The following is a 25,422-nucleotide window of genomic DNA, read 5'->3' on the forward strand; positions in this document are numbered from 1 at the left end:
GCTATGGAAGTTTACTGAGTATCCACTCTGTGCCCAACACATCCCTTTTGCTCTCAAGTTGTTTGGTTTCTTGAGTGGGGGTAGATTATGCTTCGAGGAAATGTACGGATAAGAGAAAAGCTGATGGTGGATCGAGTGGAGACTTTTTGTTTTTGAGGCGCGGGCTCGTTTGTATGATGGAGTAAAGAACAACAGAATGAAAAGGGCGTGAGATGGAGGTGGACAGAGTGTAGTTGCTGGGTCAGGGCCCTGAAAGGCAGAGAAGAATGGGACCCACAGCCTAGTGGAGGGGCTAATTCAGACGTAGAGGGACCCACGCGCACCAGACAGGGCTCCAGGCAGGAAGATGGGGAAGATGACTTGCGGGTCGTAGACGGGGTATCCTCGCAAACCTGAGAGCTGGAGGAGAGAAGGAATTAAGTTTAACAAGGGCCACCTAAAGCCTATGTAAGGCAGGACTTTGCAAGTGGGAGGTTTGCCTGAGAGAAAGGGTCATTGGGGCCCGTCACGTGGGAGGCAAGATCGTCCGAGTGCGTTGCCCAGCGCGACGTCCGGACTACACGCTCCAGGATGCATCGGGGCCGGCGCAGGAAGCGGCCAGCCCGGAGCGGCTCCCCATTGGAGGCGGCGGCGGCGGTGACGCGCCCACCGGAAGGCCCGCCTGCGCCCTGGGACTCGGAGGAGTGAGGTATTCCCGGCGGCGTCATGCGTCCGGAAAAGGCCCTGTCTTGGTACCGGCGCATGTCTATGCTGTACGGACTGGGCGCCTGGACCCTGCTGGGCTCCTTGTTTTTGTATAATCAGAGAAAGAGCAAGCCTCCAGGTACGGCTCTCGGGCGGGACCTCTGGGGGACGCGCGGCCTTGCGTGGGGCGTGTCCGGGGGGTCGCAGAAGTGGCTTCGCTGTGCCGCGCGAAGAGACCGGGAGCGGTGCTTAGAGCCGCGCGTTATCGTGGAATCTGCCAGCAACGACCTTTTAGAGCCTCTTCCCCGAACCTTGCTGGTTTATTGAGCGAGGCCGCCCGTATCCTCAGAATTTGAAGAATCCGTGAGATTCCAGGTGGAATTTCAAAGACCCTGGATGGTGGTTTAAAGAGGCGATGCTTCTGTAACTTCAGCCCTGCTTTGGTCGCATGGTCGCCTTTGCCGACCAAACGATTTCGCTGACTTACACCAGCGAAGGAGTACTGAAATCTTACCAGTTGCTGGGAGGAAAAGGAAATCCCGCAGCTTTCAAAAATGTTCTGGAAATCTGTGGCTTCGTCTAGAGTAGGGACTGCCTGGGGCTGAAGGGGAGGAGCTGGTGGGGGAGCGACTGCTACAAAATAAGGGGTTTCCTTTTGTGGATGAAAATATTCTACACTTTATTTTGGTGCTGGTCGCACAGATCTCAAGATACTAAAAACTGAATTTACATTTTAAATGAGTTAATTGTATAATAAGTATTATCTCAGTAAAGCTTTTTATGTAAAAACTGTGCTGAAGATTACATTTGGTGCTGAAGATCACCAATGGCCTGAAAGTGCACATGTCAGTATTAAGCATTTTAAAACATTTATCTCTGTAGTGGTCATTTAAAAAAATTATTTACATTTTCTTTTTTACAGAAAGAAAACAATGTCAGGAACCTGATGGGGGTGGGGGTAATTCTTACCTTAGTTTATTTTATTTCAAAGACTTTACTAATAATTCTAATGACTGCTGCCTAAATTAAAAGTTAGTGATCAACTATACTTCAATTAAAAAATAAAGTAAGATAAAATGAAAGTTAGTGATGCAGCTGTTACTTTTTTTTTTTTAAGGTGGTGAAGTAGAACAAAAGAATGTCTCAACAAATGAACTGTCTGAACCCCCGAAAGGGTTTTATGTGGAAACGGTTGTCACATATAGAGACAATTTTGTTCCAATTACTGCCAGGATCGTCAACTATTTGAAATCATGGACTGGTGGCCCTGGACCAAAATCATGATGGACGGCTGAATTCTGAAAACAGGACTTTGGTTCAGCATATAAATTTGAGAGATACTGTGATTTCCACTTTCTCTTTGTGAAAAGTGTATACATTTAATTTTGCTGTAAAATAGAATCACTAATAATATGCAATAAATATTTCCTTGAAGAAAAGTAAATTTGCATATTCAGGAGGTGTCCTTCTATACTCACAGGAGTAAAAGATTGAAGTGAAATGTCGTATTGAGCTTCCATAAGCTTGGTTTTCTGAAATTAGTTCATGTAACTTTATATTCCTTTCATGTTGCTGTCAGACGTAGCTTTTGTGGTCCCTTTAAGCAAATCTCCGTGTTCAGTTTGGGACTTAGAGCAGCCCTTTGGGCACTAGTGGGTGCTTGGTAAGTATGTTGTGAATTATATTATAACTCCTGGATTAAGTAGACTCGATCTGTTCTTTAGGAGCTGTACAGATACCCTCATTCTTTCGGCAGGAGTGGATTAAACCCCAATGGTGGCTACCAGTATTCTAGAGATAGGGGATACAAAGTGAGGACAGCAGGGTTCCTGCCCTTGAGTGCTGCAGTGTTCTCTCCGCTGGGCTTGTTTGGTTGCAAGTAACAAACCCACATAAGTGCGATTAAATCAGAAAGAGATGTTTATTAAAAATGTGTGTGGACAGGGAATTACCTGGCGGTCCAATGGTTAGGACTCGGTGCTTTTGCTGCTGTGGGTGTGGGTGCAATCCCAGGTCGGGGAACTAAGATCCCACAAGCTATGCAGCGTGGCCAAAAAAAACAAAAAACCAGTATAGACAGCTCAGAATTCAAACAGAGTATGCTGAGGTCTTCGGAGGGCCTGGCAGCAGGAACCGGAATGTAGCCACTCACTGAGCCTGCCTGGGGACTGTCTGCCTTGTTGCCTTTCTCACTGCACACGTTTTGTCCCCGTTATTTCTGTAGTAACATCACTTTGCAGCTACAGCGTTAAAGTCTGATCAGCTTCTTCCCAAGCCAGAGTTTGTCTTCCACTCCTGTGAGAGTCACTTCCCTGTGTATCGGATCCTTTCCTGTGGATCACTGAGTCCTGCCTCAGTTAGTAAGAAACTAGCATTCGTTGCCCATTTGGGTAGTGTTTCTTGTGCGCAGCTATTTGGGACCCTGTGAGGACTAGGGATTCCTGGTAGGACAGGAATGGGACACTTCTGGGTTCCTGCTATAGTACTGTCACCTTCAAACCTTTGCCTTGATTTCTCCTTGGTGTCAGTTCTACCTTGTGGGTGGCCTGAGCAGTGCTTTGGGGGCAGTCAACCTAGGTGACAGAGGCTCCAAGATGGCAAGTAGCAGCTTCAGATGTCAGCAGCAGAGGCTCCTCACTGGACATCAGAGGTCAAGAATGGCTCAGTGCCAGTGGGGTGGGCACCCTGGTGGACACCTGTGATGGGCATCAGACGTGCAAGAAGCAGCATACGATGGTGGAAGGGAATTTCTGAATGGCTTCCCAGAGCAGCCTGCTTCTCATCACTCTCCTTGGAATCTCAGTTTCATGCCTGGCCTCCGGCTGCCAGGGAGATTGGGAAAGTGCGTTTCTGGCTTCCGCATCAGGGATGTGTTGACCCTCAAAGTGGGGCATCTCCTAGATATAGGAAGGATGATCACAGCATGCTGGGCAAGTAGATACCAGGACAAATGTCCACTCCAGGCAGCAAGCCAGACTTTCATCGGGAGGCACTAAGATACCTGCCTCTGTAGGTCACTTTCCCCAGAGAAGGTTTCTCTACCCGGGGGTGGATGCCTGGCTGTAGGAATTCTGGGAGCTGAGTGTGTGAGAGAGTGTGTGTGTGTGTGTGTGTGTGTGTGTGTGTGTGTATTCCTTCTTGTTTAAAACACTTCAACCCCAACTGCTTGTGCTAAGACCATGTTCTCTCTCCATAACACTTATTACTGACCGACCAGTAAAACAATTGTGGCTCCAAACAGCCTGGAGCTTCAACAATTCCCGTAGTTCTGCTGAATCTTGGCTTAAATAGGCCTTTGTGGACTAATCTAACAACCAAAATATAATTTAAAGTGTTCTTCTGGGAGAAGGTTTTCAGAATTCCAAACGTCTATCTTGCAGGTGCAGTTGGAACACGGTCTGTTCAGAAGTTGGGAATCACCCATTGAAGGAGAGTTTGTAGGATTGGAAATAAGTTTCCCGAAATTCTGAGGTCTGGTAGTATTTAGAGGGAGTGGGTTTTCGTTTTCTTTTTTTTAAGATGTATGTATCTCCAGGGCGTGTGCCCCCTTCCTGACATCCGTCCAGCTGGAGGAGCCATCGGGGACCATTCAGATGAAAAGGACTCCTGAGAGATAGTGGAGCAACAAGAGAAGAGGAATTGGGTTTTCCGGCCCTGTGGAGTACCACACAGCCCAGGGCTTTAGAGAGAAAGAATCAACTTCTACGTAGTTTAAGCCATTGTGACTTTGGGTCTCTGCTACAGTTGATGTAACTCTAAGCAAATCACATCTCCCTATTCATTTCTTTTTAAAAATGGTACCTAACTTTTCATGATAGAAAAATCTCCTGTGTTTTCTGAGCTTTGGTTTCTTTTGAAGAAGAGGTATAATATCTAGCCTGTCTACTAATAGGGTTGTGACTGTCAAATGAGAAAGTGTTTGTACACGCATGATTATTCTTAGGAATAGAATGTCTTAGCTACTCCTGGAAATGAGGCGTGAAAGGCCGTCTTTCTGGTGATAAATGCAGTCTGCTTCTGTCGTCCTCCAGCCGCTTTGCTTTCTTTCTTGTGGCTCCCCAGGGAGTTACCTCGTCACAACTGGCCTGTCTGAAAACAGGGCTTCCATGGGTAGTAACTTGCTTCTTCAGCACAGCAGGTTAGCAGCGTGTATCAACATGGAAAATGGCACATCCTGCGGTCCGGCAATCTCACTTTCAAGAATTTGGGAGATTCCTGAAAAGATTTAGGAAGATGCCTCTTCAACATCCCTCGTTCAGCATGGCCTCGAGCTGAAACAACCTCTTGGTCGACCGTGCCGATTGCCTTCCCAGCACCCACTGATCCCACTCCTCTTTTATAACAGACCCTGAGCTCACCCCGTCAGGTGCTTCAGGAGGACTGGCCCAGGTCCTGATTGGTCCAAGTCAGTGTTTCTCCAGGGGGCGCTGCAGCCTCCGTGGATGTGACAGTCCATTTTGTGGGCTGCCCCAGGTGTTGCAAGTGCTTTAGCATTTCAAGTTCCTTGGGCACTAAATGCCTGTAACAATCTTCACAGCTTGTGACAGCTTCAGACACCCCTCCCCACACACATTTCCAGTAACCCCTGGGGGGCTCTATGCCCCAGGTGAGAACCTCTTATCTGAACCAGTCAGGAGGAGTAGGTCCCATCTCCCTTGCTAGTGACTGGGTTAAGCATGGTCATGTGATCTCACTCTGGCTAGTGAAACTCGAGGGGCTTCTGGGCAGGGTGTCCCAGCCTCAGAGGAAGCACTAGGAGGCAATAGTCTCCTGTACTTCTGAACATTGTGTCTGGATAGGATGCCCAGTACAGCCACAGCCATACTGTAAATCTATGACCCCCTGTTAGTCAAAAAATCAAGTTCACACCTGTATTCATTCAGCAATGTTATCTGAGCTTCAGGCAGTGTGCTACGTGCTTAGGATAGAATGGTAAGCATGAGACACTAATAGAGCAAATTATCGGGCACTGGAGTGATTGGAAGTTGCCAGGAAAAAAAAAAAAAGTCGCCAGAAGATTATGAGGGAAAAACTATAGGATAGCGATGGAGAATAATGGGGAACCAGGACTCTTAACTTTGTGTGGTCAGAGAAGTTCTCTCCGATGAGGAGGCGTTTAAGCTGAAAATGAAAGGAAGGAGGGGAGCGAGATGGACGAAGAATGGGGGAGGAGCATTCGAGGTGGAGGACCAGCAGATGCTGAGGTCCCGAGGTAGCAACAAGTGGATTACCTGAGCAATTTAAAGAAGATCAGAGTCTGGAACGTGAAGACTTTATATTCTAGAAACCACTTTTACGTCTTATGGAGAATGGATTGGGTGAAGACAGAAGTGGCAGTAAGGAGACCACTGAACAGCTGTAGTAGATGCAGGTGAGAGATGATGGGCCATGGAGCAGGATGGCACTGGGGCTGGAGAGAAGAGGGCGTGTGGGGTTCGTTTGGGGGAGTCAGGAGGTTTGTTGATGGACTAGTTACTCAGGGAGAGGGAAAGAGCAATCATGAGTCACTTATGGCTGGAGGAAACAGTGGAGCCATTGATTTGAATCAGGGTGGCCCAGTGGTGGAGTGTGGGGGGCTTGGGGGGATTGCAATTCAGTCCTGGCACTAACCACCCAGACTTAGCACAGACCCTGCAAGTCTAAGGGCACGTCCCCAAAAGGGCAGCCCTCAGTTCAGATGCCAGGCGCACCTTGGGGGTCGCCAAGCCACCTTTACTTCCGACCAACTGGCTACAAATTTGGGAGTTTTTTTATGACTCCTACAGGTTAGATAACTTACTGCAATGACTCACTGAACTCAAGAAAGCCTTATACTTACAGTTTTATTATAAAGGATACAAATCAGGACTAGCCAAACGAAGGAACACATCAGGCAAGGTCTGTGAAGGTCCCCAACAGAGAGCTTCACTGCTCTCTCGGTGGAACCAGGGTGCAGGTTCCTCATCTATGTGTTCACCAGCCAGGACGCTCTGCTAAGGTTCAGTGTCCACAGCTTTTATTGGGGTTCCATCTCATATGCACAACTGATGGACTCATCTGCTGTGTGACTGAACTCAATCTCCAGCCGCATCCCACCGCCCCTCCTCAAAGTCCCACCCTCTAGCCACATGATTGGTCTTTCTGGTGACCGGCTCCCACCCTGAAATGTTTCATTAGGAACTCCTATCCCTTGGGAAATTCCAAGGATCTTAGAAGCTCCATGCCAGAAACACAAAACAAAGACCAAACTCTTTTTCATACGGCAGGGGTGAAAAGCCTGAATCCCATTTTCAGTCTGTTAATTTGGTTCATGGAAGTGGAGAGGTCAAGAAGGCATTTGGAAGTACAAGCACAGAGGATGTGTTGGGAATGGAAATGAAAATGTGCGAGTCAATAGCACAAGGTGGAATTCAAAAACATGAGGAGAGTGGCGATTTAGAGGGCAAAGGAGAGCGTGCAGAGGGAAGGAGGCACCGCAAGAGGGGCTGCTGGGTGCTTCTGCCTCCTGATACTGACCTTTTCGAGCTCAACAAATATGTAAAAAGAATCCTGGTGTTTTGGTATATTTTTAAAACGTTTTATTTTTGAAATAAGTTACCTTCACTTATAGCCCAAGTGGTCAACATTTTACTTTGCTTTATCACTCTCTTTATTTTCTCTGTATATATCATTCTTCACCAGATCTGAAAGTTGCAGATATGTTGTCCCTTTACCCCTAAGCACATGTGTGTATTTCCTAAAAACAAGGATGTTCTCTTACATAAAAATCAGGAAATTAATATTGGTTCAATGCCATTATCAAATCCAGCAGTTCTCAAAGCGTTCTCTGAGATCCTCCTTAGAGGAGCTGAGATTTCCACCTATTTTTATAATAATATATAGACAATATTTGACTTTTTCATTCCTATTCTTTCAAGAGTGTACAATGGGGTTTTCAGAGGCTTCATGGTAAGTCATGATCTCATTGCTCTAAAGTCAGTATATAATGGATTTATTATTGTCATTTAAAAAATTATCATAAGTCAATATTTAACAATTTTTCTAGGTTGTAATTTCTAGTACAAGTAAAAATCTTAAGATATAAGCTATTTGGGGTGTTCAATAATTTTTAAGAATGTAAAGGGGTCTTGAGATCAAAATGTTTTGAGATATGTTGATTTGATGCAAAATTAAACAAAAATATTTACCAATTGTCCCAATATGCACGTCTTTCTTTTTATTTTTTTCTGGCTAGGATAAAACTCAGTTCATGCATCACATTTAGTTTCCCTGTCTCTTTAAAAGTCCCCTTTAATTTGGAACAGTTCTTCAGACTTTCTTTTTCTTGACATTTTTGAAGGCTCCTTCTAGTTATTTTGTAGAGGGTTCCTTAATTTAGGCTTGTCTGATGTTTCTTCATGATTGGATTCAGATTCTACATTTTTGGCAGAAATACCACCAAAGTGACATGGTGTCTTTCTTGGTGCAATATCAGAAGTATATGATGTTTGTTTATCTCATTACTGGTGATGCTATCTTTGGCAATTTAGTGTGCAGTATTTAACACTCAAGTATATTAGTATAGTCTTTTCTGGCCAAATGACTCTTCCTTGTTCTCCATTTAAGCTTTTTCTTGTAGGAGAGGAAAAAGGTTTTCTCACTCTCTTGAGGTCCCTGGCTGGGTCTGAAAATTAAAGTGACAAAGACAGATGAACAAGAGAAAAGCATACAAATTTATTTAAGTTTTACATGACGTGAGAGCCTTCATAAGGAGATGAAGACCCAAAGAAAGAGACCTGTGTAATTTTTGTTGTTAGGTTTGACGAAGCATGAGTAGTCATGGAGGAACATGATAGGTTAAAGAATATGAGGTAGGCAGAGTAAACTGGGGGAAATTTAGCAAGGCCTGTTGGTTCAGATTCTTCTTGGTGTGCTTTTGTCTTTGGAGATAAGGCTGCTCCCTCCCTCCCAGTACAGATAGGGCACCTCTCACATTTATGACCTGTTTCAGGACAGAAGGGTGGGGACCTGGGACCCTCCACCTGAACGCTTGCACCTGGACAAACATTTCCTACAGCAACCAATACAAAGAAACTATAAGAGACTGCAGATAACTGCACCCATGCACAGTCACAGGGGCAGTTATGAACAATAAGACACAAAAAGGCCACAAACCAACTGCCAGTTCTGAGGTGCCAGGAGGAAAAGCAGGGTAGAGCAGACCCAAGTTTGGTTCGGGAACATCCTCAACTCCCTCCCTCTACACCCACCAGCACTATTAGGCTGTAAGAAGAAGACACACTGAGAAGGGCTTGTTTTTATCAGTGATAATAATTTGTTAGGGTAATACTTGTACAGTCCTTTGCATATTTCTAACACTTTTGCACAGTATATATTATTCAAATCTTCTAACAAGTCTGGGAGAGGGGCCAAGTATCAGTATTAGAGGAGGAATTACAATTACAGAATCACGTATCTGCGCACTGCCAGGACGCGGCTAGGTCAAATGAACACCTAAACAGTTAAATGGCTATTTTAGGCAGCAGATACTTTCCTGTCTGGTTTCTGAGGAGTTACAGAGGCAGGAAAACAAGGGAAAAAGAATTTGGGAGAATCTGGGGGCAGAAGGGTGGAAACATGGAAGGAGGCACACGATTAGGATTAGTATTCAGGACAAAGCTGGGATTCAGGGATGACTGTCTCTCAGGCCGGGGTTTGTGAAAAGAAACTGGGGCAGAAACTACTGTCTGGGCACCAGTGAGTCGGGCTAGGGTGTGGGGACGGGGAAGGGGGTTGCGGGACTCCAGCGTCCGGGCGGGGCTCATCTAGCTGTACGGGGGACATGACCAAGAGTGGGCGTGGCCGGACCTAGAGCGGGCGGGGCCTCTCGCGGGGGCGGGGCCACACGGAGGGCTCAGATGGGCGGGACCAACCTGTGGTGGGCGTGGCCGACGTGGGCGGGCCGTCGACTCGTGGGTTCAGGGGGTCGGAGCGCGCTTCCAGGTGTCCCCGGCAGAGGGCGCGGGCAGCTGCGCAGCCCGCGGAGTCCCGAGGCCGGAAGCCGCGCGGCGCCGCCCCGCTCGCCCCAGCCGTCGCCATGAAGGCCGTGGTGCAGCGCGTCACCCGGGCCAGCGTCACAGGTCAGTCGGGCGGGGCCGGGCCGGGCTGGTCGCCCCCGGGCCGCCGTCGGCCACGCGCGAGCCCGGCCCCCGCCGCCCCGAGTCCCCGCCGTCCCGGGGCGCCGTCCACGGGCTGCAGGGTCTACGCTTAGTGTCGCGGTGACCGCGCCTCGTCGTCTTCTGCAGCGTTTCCTTTAGTCCGGAGCGCAGGTGGCCTCCCGCATCCCCCGAGCGTCCCCCGAGCATCCCCCGGCCCGCCCTTCCACGCGGTGTTAAACAGACGACGCGTGGGAGCGTTTCCGGGGCACACACCCCTTCCCCAGCCTTTTGCCCCGCGTCTCCCTTTCTTGCCGGTTTTCTCCGTGTCCCGGTTCACCTGGAGCTTGACTCCCCTAAGGTGCCCGCTCGTGACAGGTGCTCGTAGGGGTGGGTTCTGACCGTGTCTGCCCACGTGACCCGGGTGGGAACCCAGGGGATCCAGGATGAGATGTTTCTCTTTTCCACCAGTTTCATGTGAACCGAGCCACGCAACCATCAGTCATGGCTTGAACACTGCGGTCTAGTTTGAACATCAGGGGTCCAGATGATTAATAGGTAGAAGGAAGTCCTTTTAAAAGCTCAAGCCAAGATAAGCAGAAATAGAGACACAGAGGTAGAGAACAAACGAATGGACACCAAGGGGGAAGGGGTGGGTGGGATGGATTGGGAGATGGGGATTGACATATATACACCTACACTATTGATACTATGTATAAAATAGATAACTAATGAGAGCCTACTGTACAGCACAGGGAACTCTACTCAGTGCTCTGTGGTGACCTAAATGGGAAGGAAATCTAAAAAAGAGGGGATATATATACACATATAGCTGATTCACTTTGCTGTGCAGCAGAAACTAACACAACATTGTAAAGCAACTATACTCCAATTTAAAAAAAACCTCAAGTGAAGATAGTATAGATGTTAAAATTTGTTTGAATGATTAACTTTACATTGTCTTCTAGCCTTTCCTATTTTTATTGGCAGAATTCTAATATTGTTTCAGTTCAAGTAGTTCTAGATATCCTTTCCTTCAAGCCTATACCAAATGTGTGTTTCTATGTCCAGGAGAGTATAAATCTAAGAACGAAACAACAAAATCCCCTAAAGAAACAATCAAACTCAGTAAAACCATATATTTAGATCCGAGATTCTACTTTTCAGTCCTGGCTAATGATTTCTAAGCTGTTCTGATAAGTGATTTTGGATATCGTCCTGGAGTAATAGGGAATAGTATAGCTCTGGGATTTATGAAATTTTAAAACAAAGTGGGCTTTTTTTTTTTTTAGTATTTTAGTTAATATGTAACTTCACTAAAACTGGGAAAATTCATAGATGAAAAGATTTTCTTGCTTTTTTTGAGAAGAATCTTGCAGCCTGCCCTATGTGGTCATGATGGCCAGTGAACAGACTTTGGAGAATGTAAGTTTTGATCAGAATGGAGAACTCTCCATTGTGCTGATCTGGAATATCAAAAACACATTTCTGTGAGATTAGCTGAATAGTTTGAATGATCTTACTTTACTATTTAAGTTGTATGCTTTTAGTTAAAAACAACAAATTAACTGTCTGAAGGTGTTAATAAGATGGAATTCTCCCACGGTGCTGGAGGAAACTTTGAGTTAGCCTTGCCTTCTACTTGCATTGTAATGGGGAGAGGTTTTCTGATTCCTTTAGAATGTGACTGACAGGCTTCACTTCCATGTGGCCTTTCTCGAATGGCATTTTATTTCAAAGGTTCTAAAATGTCACTTCCAGTTTTATAGGTGGGACAGTATTAAGAGTCACATAGTACGTGGCAGGCTCACTTTATGAGCTTGGTCAGGCACATTTGATGCCTTAGCCTGGTTATTGTGATAATCTAATTTTAAAAGCTTTATGACAGAACACTTCAAACATATTCATGTGATTACACACATGGAATAGTACAATAACCCCCATGTCCATCACTCAGCTTTATAAGCCGAAATCTGAATAGAATCATAGAATGTTGGGAAGAGATTGCTTGGGTTTGAATGCGTTAATTTGTGAGCTGGTGAATTCTTCTCAAAGAGGAAGTCTTGGGTGATGCCACTATACGTGGCGTCAAATAAACATTGACCAAATAGCTCAGGTCTCTTCTAGCCCTGTGACCTTTTGTCTAAAATGGTGATTCTCAAGTTTTTCCCCTTGGAAATCCATTTGTCTATAATAAAACATCCCTTTAACCTCCTAATTCTTCTGCCTGAAGGAGGGACAAAACTTCTCCAAAATAAGAGAGCGAATTGTGTCATCTCAAGGCTTTGGTGCATAATTCATTTCTTATTAGGATAATACCACATTATAAAAATATTGAAACTGTTCAAATAGTGATTTGAATCACTTCAAATAGTGATTCTATTTTTGAGAATCTATTCTAAGAAGATAATCCTAATTATAGAAGAAGCTTTAGAGGGGTGAACAGGTGGAGCACAGAGGATCCTTAGGGCAATGAAACTACTCTGTACGTTACTGTCATGGTGGATACGTGTCATTACATTTGTCCAAACCGATAGAATGTCCAACACCAAGAGTGAGCCCTCATGTAAACTGTGAACTTGGAGTGATAATGAGGTGTCAGTGTAGGTTCATCATTTGGAACAAATGTACCATCTGGAGGGGGACGTTGATAGTGGGGAGACTGCATGTGGGGCTGAGGGTATATGGAAATCTCTGTGCCCTCTGTTCAGTTTTGCTGTGAACCTAAAACTACTCTATACATGAAAGTATATTTAAAAAACCCCAAAACTTTAGTGTATAAAGATTTTCACCACAGTGTTACTTATTGAAGTGAAAAATTTTAAAACAAGCCATTTATCCAGCCAAACAGGATGGTTAGTCCATCCATGGAAGGAATGCAAATGTTCCACTGGATGGGCTGCAACTATTAAAAGATGCTTAGGAAAAGCTCATAATGTGGAAAAATCCTTGTGAGATGTTAAAAAAGATGAGACACAAAAATTTATACACAATATTACTATGGTAGTTGAGAACAAATATGAAGTAAAATCTGTGAATAGAGGAAATATCAGAAGGGAATCAGTAACATACTGAAGTGCTTGTCTTCGGTTGTTCCTTTTGCTTTCCTGTTTCTTTTATTTTTTAAAGTTTTTCTATACTGCATGTGCATTACTTTTAATGGTGGACATAGTTCAACCATCATTCTTTTTTAAGTTTTTAAAATACACCCTGGGGAAAATTTTAAAAATATCTTGATATTGTAAGAAAATAATATTGACTTACTTAAAGAACAAATAAAGCCACAGTTTTCTAAAGCACTGCAAACAGGCAAGCAACCCCAGTTGTTTACTGCTTATGTCAGGATAGCTGATTTCTGTTTCAGATTTTGAGTCAGTGGCTCAAAGGATAGTAAATCATTCATAGTCCATTATAAAAAAAGCAGCACAGAAGAAAATACTAAAATATTTGTGTTTTCTTAATCATAAAACTAAGAGAAGTTAAGCTTTAATAAGAATTATTTCAGGGACTTCCCTGGTGGTCTAGCGATAAGACTCCGTGGTCCCAATGCAGGGGGCTTGGGTTCGATCCATGGTCAGGGAACTAGATCCCGCATGGCACAACTAAGATCCTGCGTGGCGCAACTAAGATCCTGCGTGCCGCAGCTAAGACCGGCTCAGCCAAAGTAAATAAATCAGTAAATGTTCTTTAAAAAAGAGTTATTTCAGGAACAAACTGATGCTCGTGCTCGCCTCGTGTCTGTCAGATGGTCCCTTGTCAGACACCTGCAGGGAGAGGGTTTCTCACTCTTCCCTTAGCTTGCAGGATGTGGCAACATGGAACAGTCTGTGATGCCTTGTTGGGTATATTTGTAAATATTATTATCTAGCAGAAGCAAATAACAAGAAAATGGCAGAGTTGACCTTTCTCCTGATTGGAACATTAGGTCAGTATACGATAAAATAACCAAACATCAGTAATCAATGAGCTTTGGCAAAAAGTTGGCCAAAAAAATTGAAAATTATGAAGATCAACATTTGAAATATGGATTTAGTTTCACCACCATAATGATGTGTCTTGACCTAAGTACTGTGCCAGCACTGAGATACTGTCTAGTGGTAGTAGAGTGTACATTTGACGCTAAATACCTATGCAAATGTTTGGAATAGGAATCTATGTTCAAAGAATTTTTTTTATGCATGGGGTGCATCGCTCAAAATGATTTGGAGGTCATTGGCTTAGAATGCAACCTTAGTAATAAACTGGGAAATAATAGAAGTTTGCTGACTTGAAGTTTAACTTTTATTTCTTTAAAAGTTTATTCATTTATTTTTAATTAATTAATTAATATTTTATTTTTGGCCGTGCTGGGTCTTCGTTGCTGTGTGCAGGCTTTCTCTAGTTGCAGCAAGCGGGAGCCACTCTTCGTTGTGGTGCGCAGGCTTCTCATTGCGGTGGCTTCTCTTGTTGCCGAGCACAGGCTCTAGGCGTGCAGGCTCAGTAGCTGTGGCTCACGGGCTCTAGAGCACAGGTTCAGTAGTCGTGGCGCACAGGCTTAGTTGCTCCGTGGCACGTGGGATCTTCCCAGACTAGGGCTCAAACCCGTGTACCCTGCGTTGGCAGGCGGATTCTTAACCACTGTGCCACCAGGGAAGCCCCTGGAAGCTTAACTTTTAAACTGTGTTTTTTATGTATGATATATTTATCTTTTCTGCAGTAAGTAGAGAAATCATTTCTTTATTTTTATGACATAAATGTTTTCCATTGTGCATTGTGTATTATGTTATCAGGTTTGCTGATTTCCAAGAAGAGCAGGCATCTCCTTTTTGAGAATTACCATAGCTGAGCTGGATTCTCTGGGGAGAAAAACTTTTGTTGTTACAGACGGGCAAACTCATAGAAAGTTTCAGGGGTCTCAACCAAGGTAGCACAGATGAAAACGTGGCCTGAAAATCCCGCGTAATGGTTGTTCACTTCACAACTCATTCATTCCAAATGTAAAGTCAGAATGGACAAAGTATGATTATCATACTGCATCGACGTAACCCCTTTCACGTTTCAGTACCTACTGACTTTGGCAAAGAAGTTACGAGAAGTATGTGTGATGTTCAAACTTTCCTGTGGATGCTCAGATGTGCTTCACGGCACCTGTTTGCTTTTCCCTTTTGTTTCATTTCCCTTTTGTCTCTTTTCCCTTTTGTTTCCTTTCCAGTTGGTGGAGAACAGATAAGTGCCATTGGACGGGGCATCTGTGTGTTGCTGGGTATTTCCCTGGAAGATACGCAGAAGGAACTGGAGCACATGTAAGAGGCGGATTTCCACGTCACTGCCTTTCTAGTGGGACATGTGCTGGTCATCTGGCTGGCTGGCTAGCTATTTAAATAAATTATACATACATATATATATATATATATATATATATATATGGAACTTCCATAGTATTTTGCTCCTATAAAGTGAGACTCTGTCAGTTTTACCCATGTCCCTTTTGAGGCAGTGTGGTTATTTCTGTGTCACAGATGGGGAGAGCGAGGAAGAGCCATCACCCAGTAAGTCAGCGACAGGGCAGGACCACAACGTAGCCTCTGTCCCTATTTGCTGCTGCAGCCTTGAACCATTCCCTTGGTGTGAAAACCAAGCCTCTTTTCATAGGAATGTGTTATGTTTTCAGTTTGAGCAGTATGATCTGGGCACTGTTTACACATGTTAAGAATGCCCAGTTGTTCACCGTTCACAATAGGATCTGGAGCTCAGAGAGGTTACATTACCTGCCGAAGGTCATGCACACGTCCTTAGCAAAAAGCCTGACTCCAGGTTAGAACCTAGGCCGCCTGGCCTGGAAGCCAGTGCTCTTTTTACTAAGGTGGGAGGTTTGTCATTGCTCTTGGCCCTTAGTACAGGCAGCCTCCCCTCCTCATGTTCACTCTCCCCCGCACCACTTCGCACATGTACTTCAGATGCTTGGATCCATTTTCTCTGCCCCTGGTGCCCAGAGCCTACATGTGACGGTTGCCCAGTTGTCCCTTTTGTATTAGGTTGAAAACCAGACTTGGAACCAAGCTCCCGCTGAGGTGTTGATGACTAGTTCAATAACACTCACGGATGTTGGTATTTCAAAAGCTGTCCCCTGGATTCGCAAAGAGGGAGCGAAGTGGTGTAGTGGTTAAAAGCCGGGGGACTGGTCTGAATCTCTCCGTGGCGCTGACAAAATGGAGAGCTAGTACCTAACTTGGTTAAGAGCAATGACTCAGCATAAGGCAGACCCGCTGTGGAGAAGGGGTGATGAATAGCGCCCACCGCAGAGGGTTCCCATGTAAGGTGTCGGCGAATGAGTATTTGTTCAGGCTTTGAACATGTCTTCAACATCATCCAGAAAGGTGGCTTCAAATGGTGGAATTGCACCTTTCACGGAGGTAGTTCTTTGTCATTCGTCTCAAGTCTGATCTTATAAATGCTACCTGGTCCTCCTCCTTGCCAGGGTGGCTGTCCTTTGTCATCCACGTGTATAGGGAAAGCCCCGCTGGGGCATAAGGAGCATGTGACATAGTTGTCAAGGTGTCTTTCCCCAGATCGTTTTGCATATCTGCAATGACCATGAGTTTTCTCCAGGGTATTTGCTGAATTGTTCATTTTGAGAAGTTCCAAGAAAGGGTATAAAAGCGGGGCATCATTTATTCCAGTGTAAAGGTGGAATTCTGTAAAAAATCAGAATTGAGCCCATGTTTTGACACATCCGGTTCCCACCGGAAGCTGCTGTGAATTGGAGGGGCTGACAAAAAAAAAAAAAAAAGCAAATCGCCCATCAACGCTAAGAGGTAGGACTATTATTACCCCTATTACAGATGCAGAAACTGAGGCACAGAGTAGAAAGTAACTTGCCTGTGGTCACCCCTGCTGTAAGTGATGGAGCCAGCACAGTGTCCCTAGTCAGCAGGGTACTTGTGACATCTGGGGGTGTGGGTGTGTCTGGGGGGCTTATGATTCTTCAGGTAGCGCTCACCCCTGTTTTCCCCCAGGGTCCGGAAGATCTTAAACCTGCGTGTGTTTGAGGATGAAGGTGGGAAACACTGGTCGAAGAGCGTGATGGACAAACAGTACGAGGTGCTGTGCATCAGCCAGTTCACCCTGCAGTGCGTCCTCAAGGGGAACAAGCCCGATTTCCACCTGGCGATGCCCTCAGAGCAGGCGGAGGGCTTCTACAACGGCTTCCTGGAGCAGCTACGCAAGGCATACCGGCCGGAGCTTGTCAAAGGTAGGCGGGAGCCCAGCGCCCAGGAGGGCGTCCCCTGGACACTTCCTGGCAGGGGAAAGGCAATCTGCAGATGCAACATTTCCTTTTCCAGAAAGTTCACTGTTTACGCTTATTACTTTCTTAAAACAGCATAAGGGCCGCTGCCGCCGCCGCTCTTGTGCGTGTCCTCTGAATGCCCCAGTACCGTTTACCCTTCTTTATTCTTCTGTCCACATTTGGAATGTTTAGCAACCCAGCAGTGTGCTTGATATAGTGGTGGTTCATTTCGGTTGCTTATCCTGCCCAACAGAGAAATACACCTGCCAGACGCCAGTGGGAGCCATGTGTCATTTTAAATTTCTAGGAGCCATATTAAAAAAAAGAAAAAGAAACAAGTGAAATTAATTTTAAAACTGTAATTCATTTAGCCCAGGATATCCACAATATTCTGATTTCACCCTGTCGTCAGTGTAAAGAGTTATTAATGAGGTAACTCACGTTCCTTCTTCTTACTGAGGTCTTTCATTCTCACAGTGCATCTCGATTCAGACCAGCCACATGTCCAGCGCCTGGTGGCCGTGTGTGGCCCTCGGCTGTCATTTGGACAGTGTAAGCTTAACGGCTTGTCTCGGGGACTGCCAGCCTAGCCTGACTGATCAAGATTAAACCTAGAAAACGCCTGAGAAGCGTGGGCCTCGTTTGTGGGAGGATTATGAATCGGAACTCATGAATCTTCTCAAGAGGGGGTGTTTCTAGTCTGTTTTCATGTTCCTAGTGTGCTTTTCCTTCAGAGTTACTGGGAAGCGTTTTGAGCCTCCTTTGGTGACGCACCTCAGGGTGTGAACTTGCTCAGCAGGATGTCTGCTTCCGAGTCTGACTGCGGCTGCTCCTGCTGCTGTCGGACTCTCGTAGCTGTTGAGTAGTTGTTAATAGTTGACTCTGTAGTGTTTCCTACACTTTAACTTTCTCTCAGTGGGTTTGACAAACCCAGGTCCCTTTGTTATCGGGCCTGTTTTCAACCGTAAGTAATAAAAGTCACGACATGACTTTGGAGCTCTGTAGCAGAGCCCCACATCTCTGAGGGTCGTCAGCTCCTCAGGTGGCTCTGTGTTCTGAGGAGTGATGTTCCAGCCCCCACTGGTATTTCCTTTCTTTTTATTCTCCTCTTACTTGTGTCAGGTGTCCATTTGCCAGCAGGACAAATGGATTCTATGTGATCAGGACTCTCCCGCCTTAAATCAAATCCTGCTCTTTACTTGGGTCCTGGTAGAGCAGAATATATTCGCTTCTTCTGGGAGCATCGAAGTTTAGAACTCCATTGACACGTCCGATCGTGGATGTCCACTGGGGTCCTCTGTCCATCGTGGCTTTGCTGCAAACAAGGTTCTTCCCAGAATTAGCCATTAAGTCAAGTGCTTTGAATAATAATTTTTCTTGGTTGAGACAAGGATTAATGCTGCCAGCATTGCCTTCTCTGCTTGATGTTTATAGAATCATCCCATTTCTGAGTAATCTCAGACATATTTGGGGATGCACTGAAGTCCTTTGAAGGATGAGCAGAAGGAATATCATGAAAGGCTTCCCTGGTGGTGCAATGGTTAAGAATCCACCTGCCAGTGCAGGGGACACGGATTCGAGCCCAGGTCCGGGAAGATCCCACGTGCCGCAGAGCAACTAAGCCCATGTGCCACAACTACTGAGCCTGTGCTCTAGAGCCCACGTGCCGCAACTACTGAAGCCTGCATGCCTAGAGCCCGTGCTCTGCAACAAGAGAAGCCACCGCAATGAGAAGCCCGCACACCGCAACGGAGAGTAGCCCCCGCTCGCCGCAACTAGAGAAAGCCTGCGCGCAGCAACGAAGACCCAACACAGCCAAAAATAAATCAATTTATGTATAAAAAAAGGAATATCATGAAAGCACAGGTGAGGGCCCTTTCCATGGGAGAACAGTGATGGTCGTGAAGGAATGCTTGAGTGAAAACAAAACCACTTTCGTCTAAAGCCTTAAAGAGGAGCGTTTTATTATTCAGTGCTTTGTGTTCCTAAAAACACCTTTTACGTTTTGAAAAAAATCTGTATTCCATCCAGGTAATTATATGAAGTGCCTGAAGCAATGTACTGCAAACAGTATAATTTTATAATGGATCAGAATTTAAGCTCATGGGATATGATACCTCTGGTCATTTTGATGAAAAATCAACATGAATTATGCCACGGGTTTTCATCAGAATTTATTTTCTGCTCCTTTGGGCTTTCAGAGGCACTGCAGTGATTTCCCAGGGCCTCACTCACTCTTCGCCTTTTATCTCCTTTATGGTCTCTAGTGGAACCAAGTGCAGGGAGCGTGTTTTACGTGCTTGCTGTCTTTTGGTAAATTTTGAGATTCTGGCTTCCAGCTCCGGTACGGAAAGGCCTCTGTGACCTGGAGGGAAGATGGAACACAAACTGCTAAATACGTTTTCTTTCTTTTAGGATTTTCAGGACCTCTTTAGTGACTTTAAGACTTAAAGGAGTTTAATTCGAAAATTAAAACATTTAACCCTAACCCTAAAAAATTTTAAAAACTTTCCAGTTTTATTGAGGTATAATTGACCTCTAACACTCCATTAGTTTTAGTTGTACAACATGGTGATTTGATATACACATGTATTGTGAAATGATCACCACGATAAGTTAACACCCATCACCTCACATGGGTTGACAGTTAAGGTAAGGATGCTGTACCTCACATCCCCAGAACTTAGTTATCTTCTAACTGGAAGTTTGTACCTTTTGACCACCTGCACCCTGCAACTTTGGCAACCACCAGTCTCTTCTCTGTATTTATGGGTTTGTTTTTTTTTAGGTTTTGTAATATAAGTAAAATCAGACAGTGTCTTTCTTTGTCTAACTTTTTTCACTCAGTGTAAAGCCCTCACGGTCCATCCGTGTTGTCACGAACGGCAGGATCTCCTCCTTTTGTGGCTGACTGGTATCCCACTGTGTGGCTAGACCACATCCTCTTTATCCTTTCATCACCAGTGGACATTTAGGTTGCTTCCATGTCTTGGCTGTTAGTTTAATTAGACATTAATTTTCACTCCCTTCCTCTTTAACGACTGAAACTTTATTTCAAATGTGTATTTAATTTGCTTCTCTTACTTGTTGTTAAGGGCTGGATGGAGGGTGTAAACCCTTCCTATTTCCCCTGCTGAAAGATTCAGACTTTTCTTTTTATCCTGAGTTATTTCAAGTCTTTAGACAGTGACAACAGTGAAAGGATTTTCTTTCTGCCTATACCTGTATCTTCTTTATTATTATTATTATTTTTGTGGTACGCGGGCCTCTCACTGTTGTGGCCTCTCCCGTTGCGGAGCACAGGCTCCGGACACGCAGGCTTAGCGGCATGGCTCACAGGCCCAGCCGCTCCACGGCATGTGGGATCTTCCCGGACCGGGGCACGAACCCGCGTCCCCTGCATCGGCAGGCGGACTCTCAACCACTGTGCCACCAGGGAAGCCCACCCCTAGCTATTCTTAATTGTTATTTTTCTATATGCATTTTAAAATCAGCTTGTCTAGTTCCAGAAAATAATCTGTTATTTTTATTTGATTTGCATTAAAGTTATAAATTCATAATGCCTTTGTTTCATGATAATAATTACTCTTAGCATATTTCCTTACCTCCCTTAACTGTTTTTTGGGACAAACTGCAGCCCTGGCAGGACGCCAGCCCTCAGCCTACCCTGGGCCCGTGCAGCTGAATGTGGCTGGAGACAACATCCACATCAACTGGCCTCACGGTCATGACCTTGACCTGCAAGGTGGCTCAGCAATTGTGATACATCGGCCTGTTCATTCACTCGACTGTTCTCTCTCCTGAAAGCTCCATCCTCACCTTAGCTATTGACCTTACTTCCCATTTTCCTGAGAAAACGGAAGCACTCAGAAGAGAACTTCCAGAATTCCGTCTGCTCCACCTGCTGGCATCTGCACCAGGAACCAGCCTGCCTTCCTTCGAGGTGGCTGACCCCATGCTCTCACCTGTGCAGGGACTGAGCAGGGACGTTCTTCTGCCCCCTCTTCTGTCTCTGAGTCGGTTTTGCTCCCCCATGCCCAGACCATCCCCACCAGCTTGCAGATCTGCTGTTGGTCCTCCCATCATGGAGACAGCCTGTCAGCCCCACCTCCAGCTCCTGCCCCAGTTCTCTGCTTCACTTGACTGCGTGGTCTGTGGAGGGCTGTCTGCCCCCATCCCACTCCAGTCCGCCTTTGCCCCTCTCACTGCTGTAGCTGCTCTTGGCAAGGCACCATGCCCTCCACTTGGCCAGGTTAGTTCTCATCCTCAGCTCAGCGGCCCATCAGCAGGTTTAGTCCTGTTGCTTCCTCCCTCCTCTGTGGGGCAGTAGTCCTTCACTGGGCGTTTAGGACTCCGCACTCTCCTGCTTTTCCTCCTGCTTCACCGATTGCCCCTTCTCAGTTCTTGGTTACTTCTTCCTACTTCCTCGGCTTTGTAACATTAGAGGGCTCTGGCCTTTGAACTTTTCTCATTTACACTGGGCCCTTGGGCATCTTGTCCAATGGCTTTTAAAAGCCATCTAGGGAATTCTCTGGTGTTCCAGGACTCCACACTTCCATTGCAGGGGGCACAGGTTCGATCTCTGGTCAGGGAACTAGGATCCTTCAAGCCGCATAAAAAATAAAATAAAATAAAAAAATAAAATAAAATAAAATAAAATAAAAAAATTAAATTCTTAAAAGCCATCCATGTGCTGGTGACTCCTGAATTTCACTTCCAGCCTGGACCTCCCCAGCCTTTTTGTTGCTTTTCGTTTTGCCATGCTGCACGGCTTGAGGGGGTCTTGTTTCCTAGGCTGGGGATTGGGCCTGAGCTCCTATACTGGGAGCACTGAGTCCAAACCTCTGGGCTAAAAGAGAACCTCAGACCCCAGAGAATCTTAATCGGTGTGAGCTCTCTCAGAGGTCCTCATCTCGGCACCAAGACCTGGCTCTGCCCAACTGACTGCAAACACCACTGCTGGGTGCCTCAGGCCAAACAACCAACAACACAGGAACACAGCCCCACCCATCAAAAAAAATGAGATGACAAAAAATATGTTACAGATGAAGGAGCAAGGTAAAAACCTACAAGATCAAATAAATGAAGAGGAAATAGGCAATCTACCTGAAAAATCAGAGTAAGGATAGTAAACAAGATCCAAAATCTCGGAAATAGAATGGGGGCATGGATCGAGAAAATACAAGAAATGTTTAACAGGGACCTAGAAGAACTAAAGAACAAACAAATAGTGATGAACAACACAATAACTGAAATGAAAAATACACTAGAAGGAATCAATAGCAGAATAACTGAGGCAGAAGGACGAATAAGTAAGCTGGAAGATAGAATGGTGGAAATAACTACTGAGGAGCAGAATAAAGAAGAAGAATGAAAAGAAATGAGGACAGTCTCAGAGACCTCTGGGACAACATTAAACGTACCAACATTCAGATTATAGGGGTCCCAGAAGGAAAAGAGAAAGAGAAAGGATCTGAGAAAATATTTGAAGAGATTACATTCAGAAACCTAACATGGGACAGGAAATAGTCACCCACAAGTCCAGGAAGCTCAGAGAGGCCCATATGGATAACCCCAAGGAGAAACATGCCGAGACACATATTAATCAAACTAACAAAAATTAAATTCAAAGAAAAAATATTAAAAGCAACAAAGGAGACAAGCCTCTTAGATAGCCTCATCCACCAGAGGGCAGACAGCAGAAGCAAGAAGAACTACAATCCTGCAACCTGTGGAACAAAAACCACATTCACAGAACGATAGACAAGATGAAAAGGCAGAGGGTCTATGTAGCAGATGAAGGAACAAGATAAAACCCCAGAAAAACAACTAAATGAAGTGGAGATAGGCAACCTTCCAGAAAAAGAATTCAGAATAATGAGAGTGAAGATGATCCTGAACCTTGGGAAAAGAATGGAGGCAAAGATCGAGAAGATGCAAGAAATGTTTAACAAAGACCTAGAAGAATTAAAGAACAAACAGATGAACAATACAATAACTGAAATGAAAACTACACTAGAAGGAATCCATAGCAGAATAATCCAGGCAGAAGAACAGATAAGTGACCTGGAAGACAGAATGATGGAACTCACTGCTGGGGAACAAATAAAGAAAAAAGAATGAAAAGGAATGAAGACAGCCTAAGAGACCTCTGGGACAACATTAAATGCAACAACATTCGCATTATAGGGGTCCCAGAAGGAGAAGAGAGAGAGAAAGGACGCAAGAAAATATTTGAAGAGATTATAGTCAAAAACTTCCCTAACACGGGAAAGGAAATAGCCACCCAAGTCCAGGAAGCGGAGCGAGTCCCATACAGGATAAAGCCAAGGAGAAACATGCCGAGACACATAGTAATCAAATTGGCAAAAATTAAAGACAAAGAAAACTTATTGAAAGCAGCAAGGGAAAAACGACAAATAACATACAAGGGAACTCCCATAAGGTTAACAGCTGATTTCTCAGCAGAAACTCTACAAGCCTGAAGGGAGTGGCATGATACACTGAAAGTGATGAAAGGGAAGAACCTACAACCAAGATTACTCTACCTGGCAAGGATCTCATTCAAATTCGATGGAGAAATCAAAAGCTTTACAGACAAGCAAAAGCTAAGAGAATTCAGCACCACCAAACCAGCTCTACAACAAATGCTAAAGGAACTTCTCTAAGTGGGAAACACAAGAGAAGAAAAGGACCTACAAAAACAAACCCAAAACAATTAAGAAAATGGTCATAGGAACATACATATCGATAATTAACTTAAACATGAATAGATTAAATGCTCCAACCAAAAGACACAGGCTTGCTGAGTGGATACAAAAACAAGACCCATATATATGCTGTCTACAAGAGACCCACTTCAGACCTAGGGACACATACAGACTGAAAGTGAGGGGATGGAAAAAGATATTCCATGCAAATGGAAATCAAAAAAAGCTGGAGTAGCATACTCATATCAGACAAAATAGACTTTAAAATAAAGAATGTTACAAGAGACAAGGAGGGACACTACATAATGATCAAGGGATCAATCCAAGAGGAAGATATAACAATTATAAATATATATGCACCCAACACAGGAGCACCTCAATACATAAGGCAAGTGCTAACAGCTATAAAAGAGGAAATCGACAGTAATACAATAATAGTGGGGGACTTTAACACCTCACTTACACCAATGGACAGATCATCCAAAATGAAAATAAATAAGGAAACAGAAGCTTTAAATGACACAATAGACCAGGTGGATTTAATTGATATTTATAGGACATTCCATCCAAAAACAGCAGATTACACTTTCTTGTCAAGTGCTCACGGAACATTCTTCAGGATAGGTCACATCCTGGGTCACAAATCAAGCCTCAGTAAATTTAAGAAAATTGAAATCATATCAAGCATCTTTTCTGACCACAACGCTATGAGATTAGAAATGAATTACAGGGAAAAAACCGTAAAAAACACAAACACATGGAGGCTAAACAATACGTTACTGAATAACCAAGAGATCACTGAAGGAATCAAAGAGGAAATCAAAAAATACCTAGAGACAAATAACAATGAAAACACAATGATCCAAAACCTATGGGATGTAACAAAAGCAGTTCTAAGAGGGAAGTTTATAGATATACAAGCCTACCTCAAGAAACAAGAAAAATCTCAAACAATCTAACCTTACTCCTAAAGGAACTAGACAAAGAAGAACAAACAAAACCCAAGGTTAGCAGAAGGAAAAATCATAAAGATCAGAGAAGAAATAAATGAAATAGAAACAAAGAAAACAATAGCAAAGATCAATAAAACTAAAAGCTGGTTCTTTGAGAAGATAAACAAAATTGATAAACCATTAGCCAGACTCATCAAGAAAAAGAGAGAGAGGACTCAAATCAATAAAATTAGAAATGAAAAAGGAGAAGTTAAAACAGACACCGTAGGGCTTCCCTGGTGGCGCAGTGGTTGAGAGTCAGCCTGCCGATGCAGGGGATGCGGGTTCGTGCCCCGGTCCGGGAGAATCCCACGTGCCGCGGAGCGGCTGGGCCCGTGAGCCATGGCCACTGAGCCTGCGCGTCCAGAGCCTGTGCCCCGCAACGGGAGAGGCCACAACAGTGAGAGGCCCGCGTACCGCAAAAAAAAAAAAAAAAAAAAAAAAAAAAAAACTGACACCGTAGAAATACAAAGCATCCTAAGAGACTACTACAAGCAACTGTATGCCACTAAAATGGACAACCTGGAAGAAATGGACAAATTCTTGGAAAGGCATAACCTTCCAAGACTGAACCAGGAATAAATAGAAAATATGAACAGACCACAAGTAATGAAATTGAAACTGATTAAAAATCTTCCAACAAACAAAAGTCCAGG

The 25,422-nt window shown here is 44.7% G+C and overlaps 2 protein-coding genes across 2 annotated transcripts in view; both read left to right on the forward strand.

Moving 5' to 3' along the window:
* The first annotated feature begins 664 nt into the window (after positions 1-664).
* Positions 665-2,122, forward strand: SMIM26 (small integral membrane protein 26). Its single transcript, XM_082669602.1, has 2 exons — positions 665-823; positions 1,802-2,122. Exons 1-2 carry the CDS (start codon positions 706-708, stop codon positions 1,966-1,968), a joined length of 285 nt encoding a protein of 94 aa, XP_082525728.1. The 5' UTR covers positions 665-705; the 3' UTR covers positions 1,969-2,122.
* A 7,542-nt stretch (positions 2,123-9,664) lies between these two features.
* The window catches only part of DTD1 (D-aminoacyl-tRNA deacylase 1), a 108,972-nt gene continuing 93,214 nt past the window's right edge, over positions 9,665-25,422 (forward strand). Inside the window, exons 1-3 of the mRNA XM_082669601.1 lie at positions 9,665-9,782; positions 14,989-15,079; positions 16,793-17,028. Of these exons, the coding sequence (XP_082525727.1) occupies positions 9,740-9,782; positions 14,989-15,079; positions 16,793-17,028 (370 nt within the window). The 5' untranslated portion in view covers positions 9,665-9,739. The remainder of the gene's footprint in view (positions 9,783-14,988; positions 15,080-16,792; positions 17,029-25,422) is intronic.

The sequence above is a fragment of the Grampus griseus genome (genome assembly GCF_964374135.1).
Source record: "Grampus griseus genome assembly, chromosome: 14".
Lineage (NCBI taxonomy): Eukaryota > Metazoa > Chordata > Mammalia > Artiodactyla > Delphinidae > Grampus > Grampus griseus.

Coding starts and splice junctions, on each gene's coding strand:
- SMIM26 (XM_082669602.1), top strand. CDS start 706: ATGCGTCCGGAAAAGGCCCTGTCTTGGTACCGGCGCATGTCTATGCTG. Junction 824..1,801: donor GAGAAAGAGCAAGCCTCCAG/GTACGGCTCTCG, acceptor TTTTTTTTTAAG/GTGGTGAAGTAGAACAAAAG.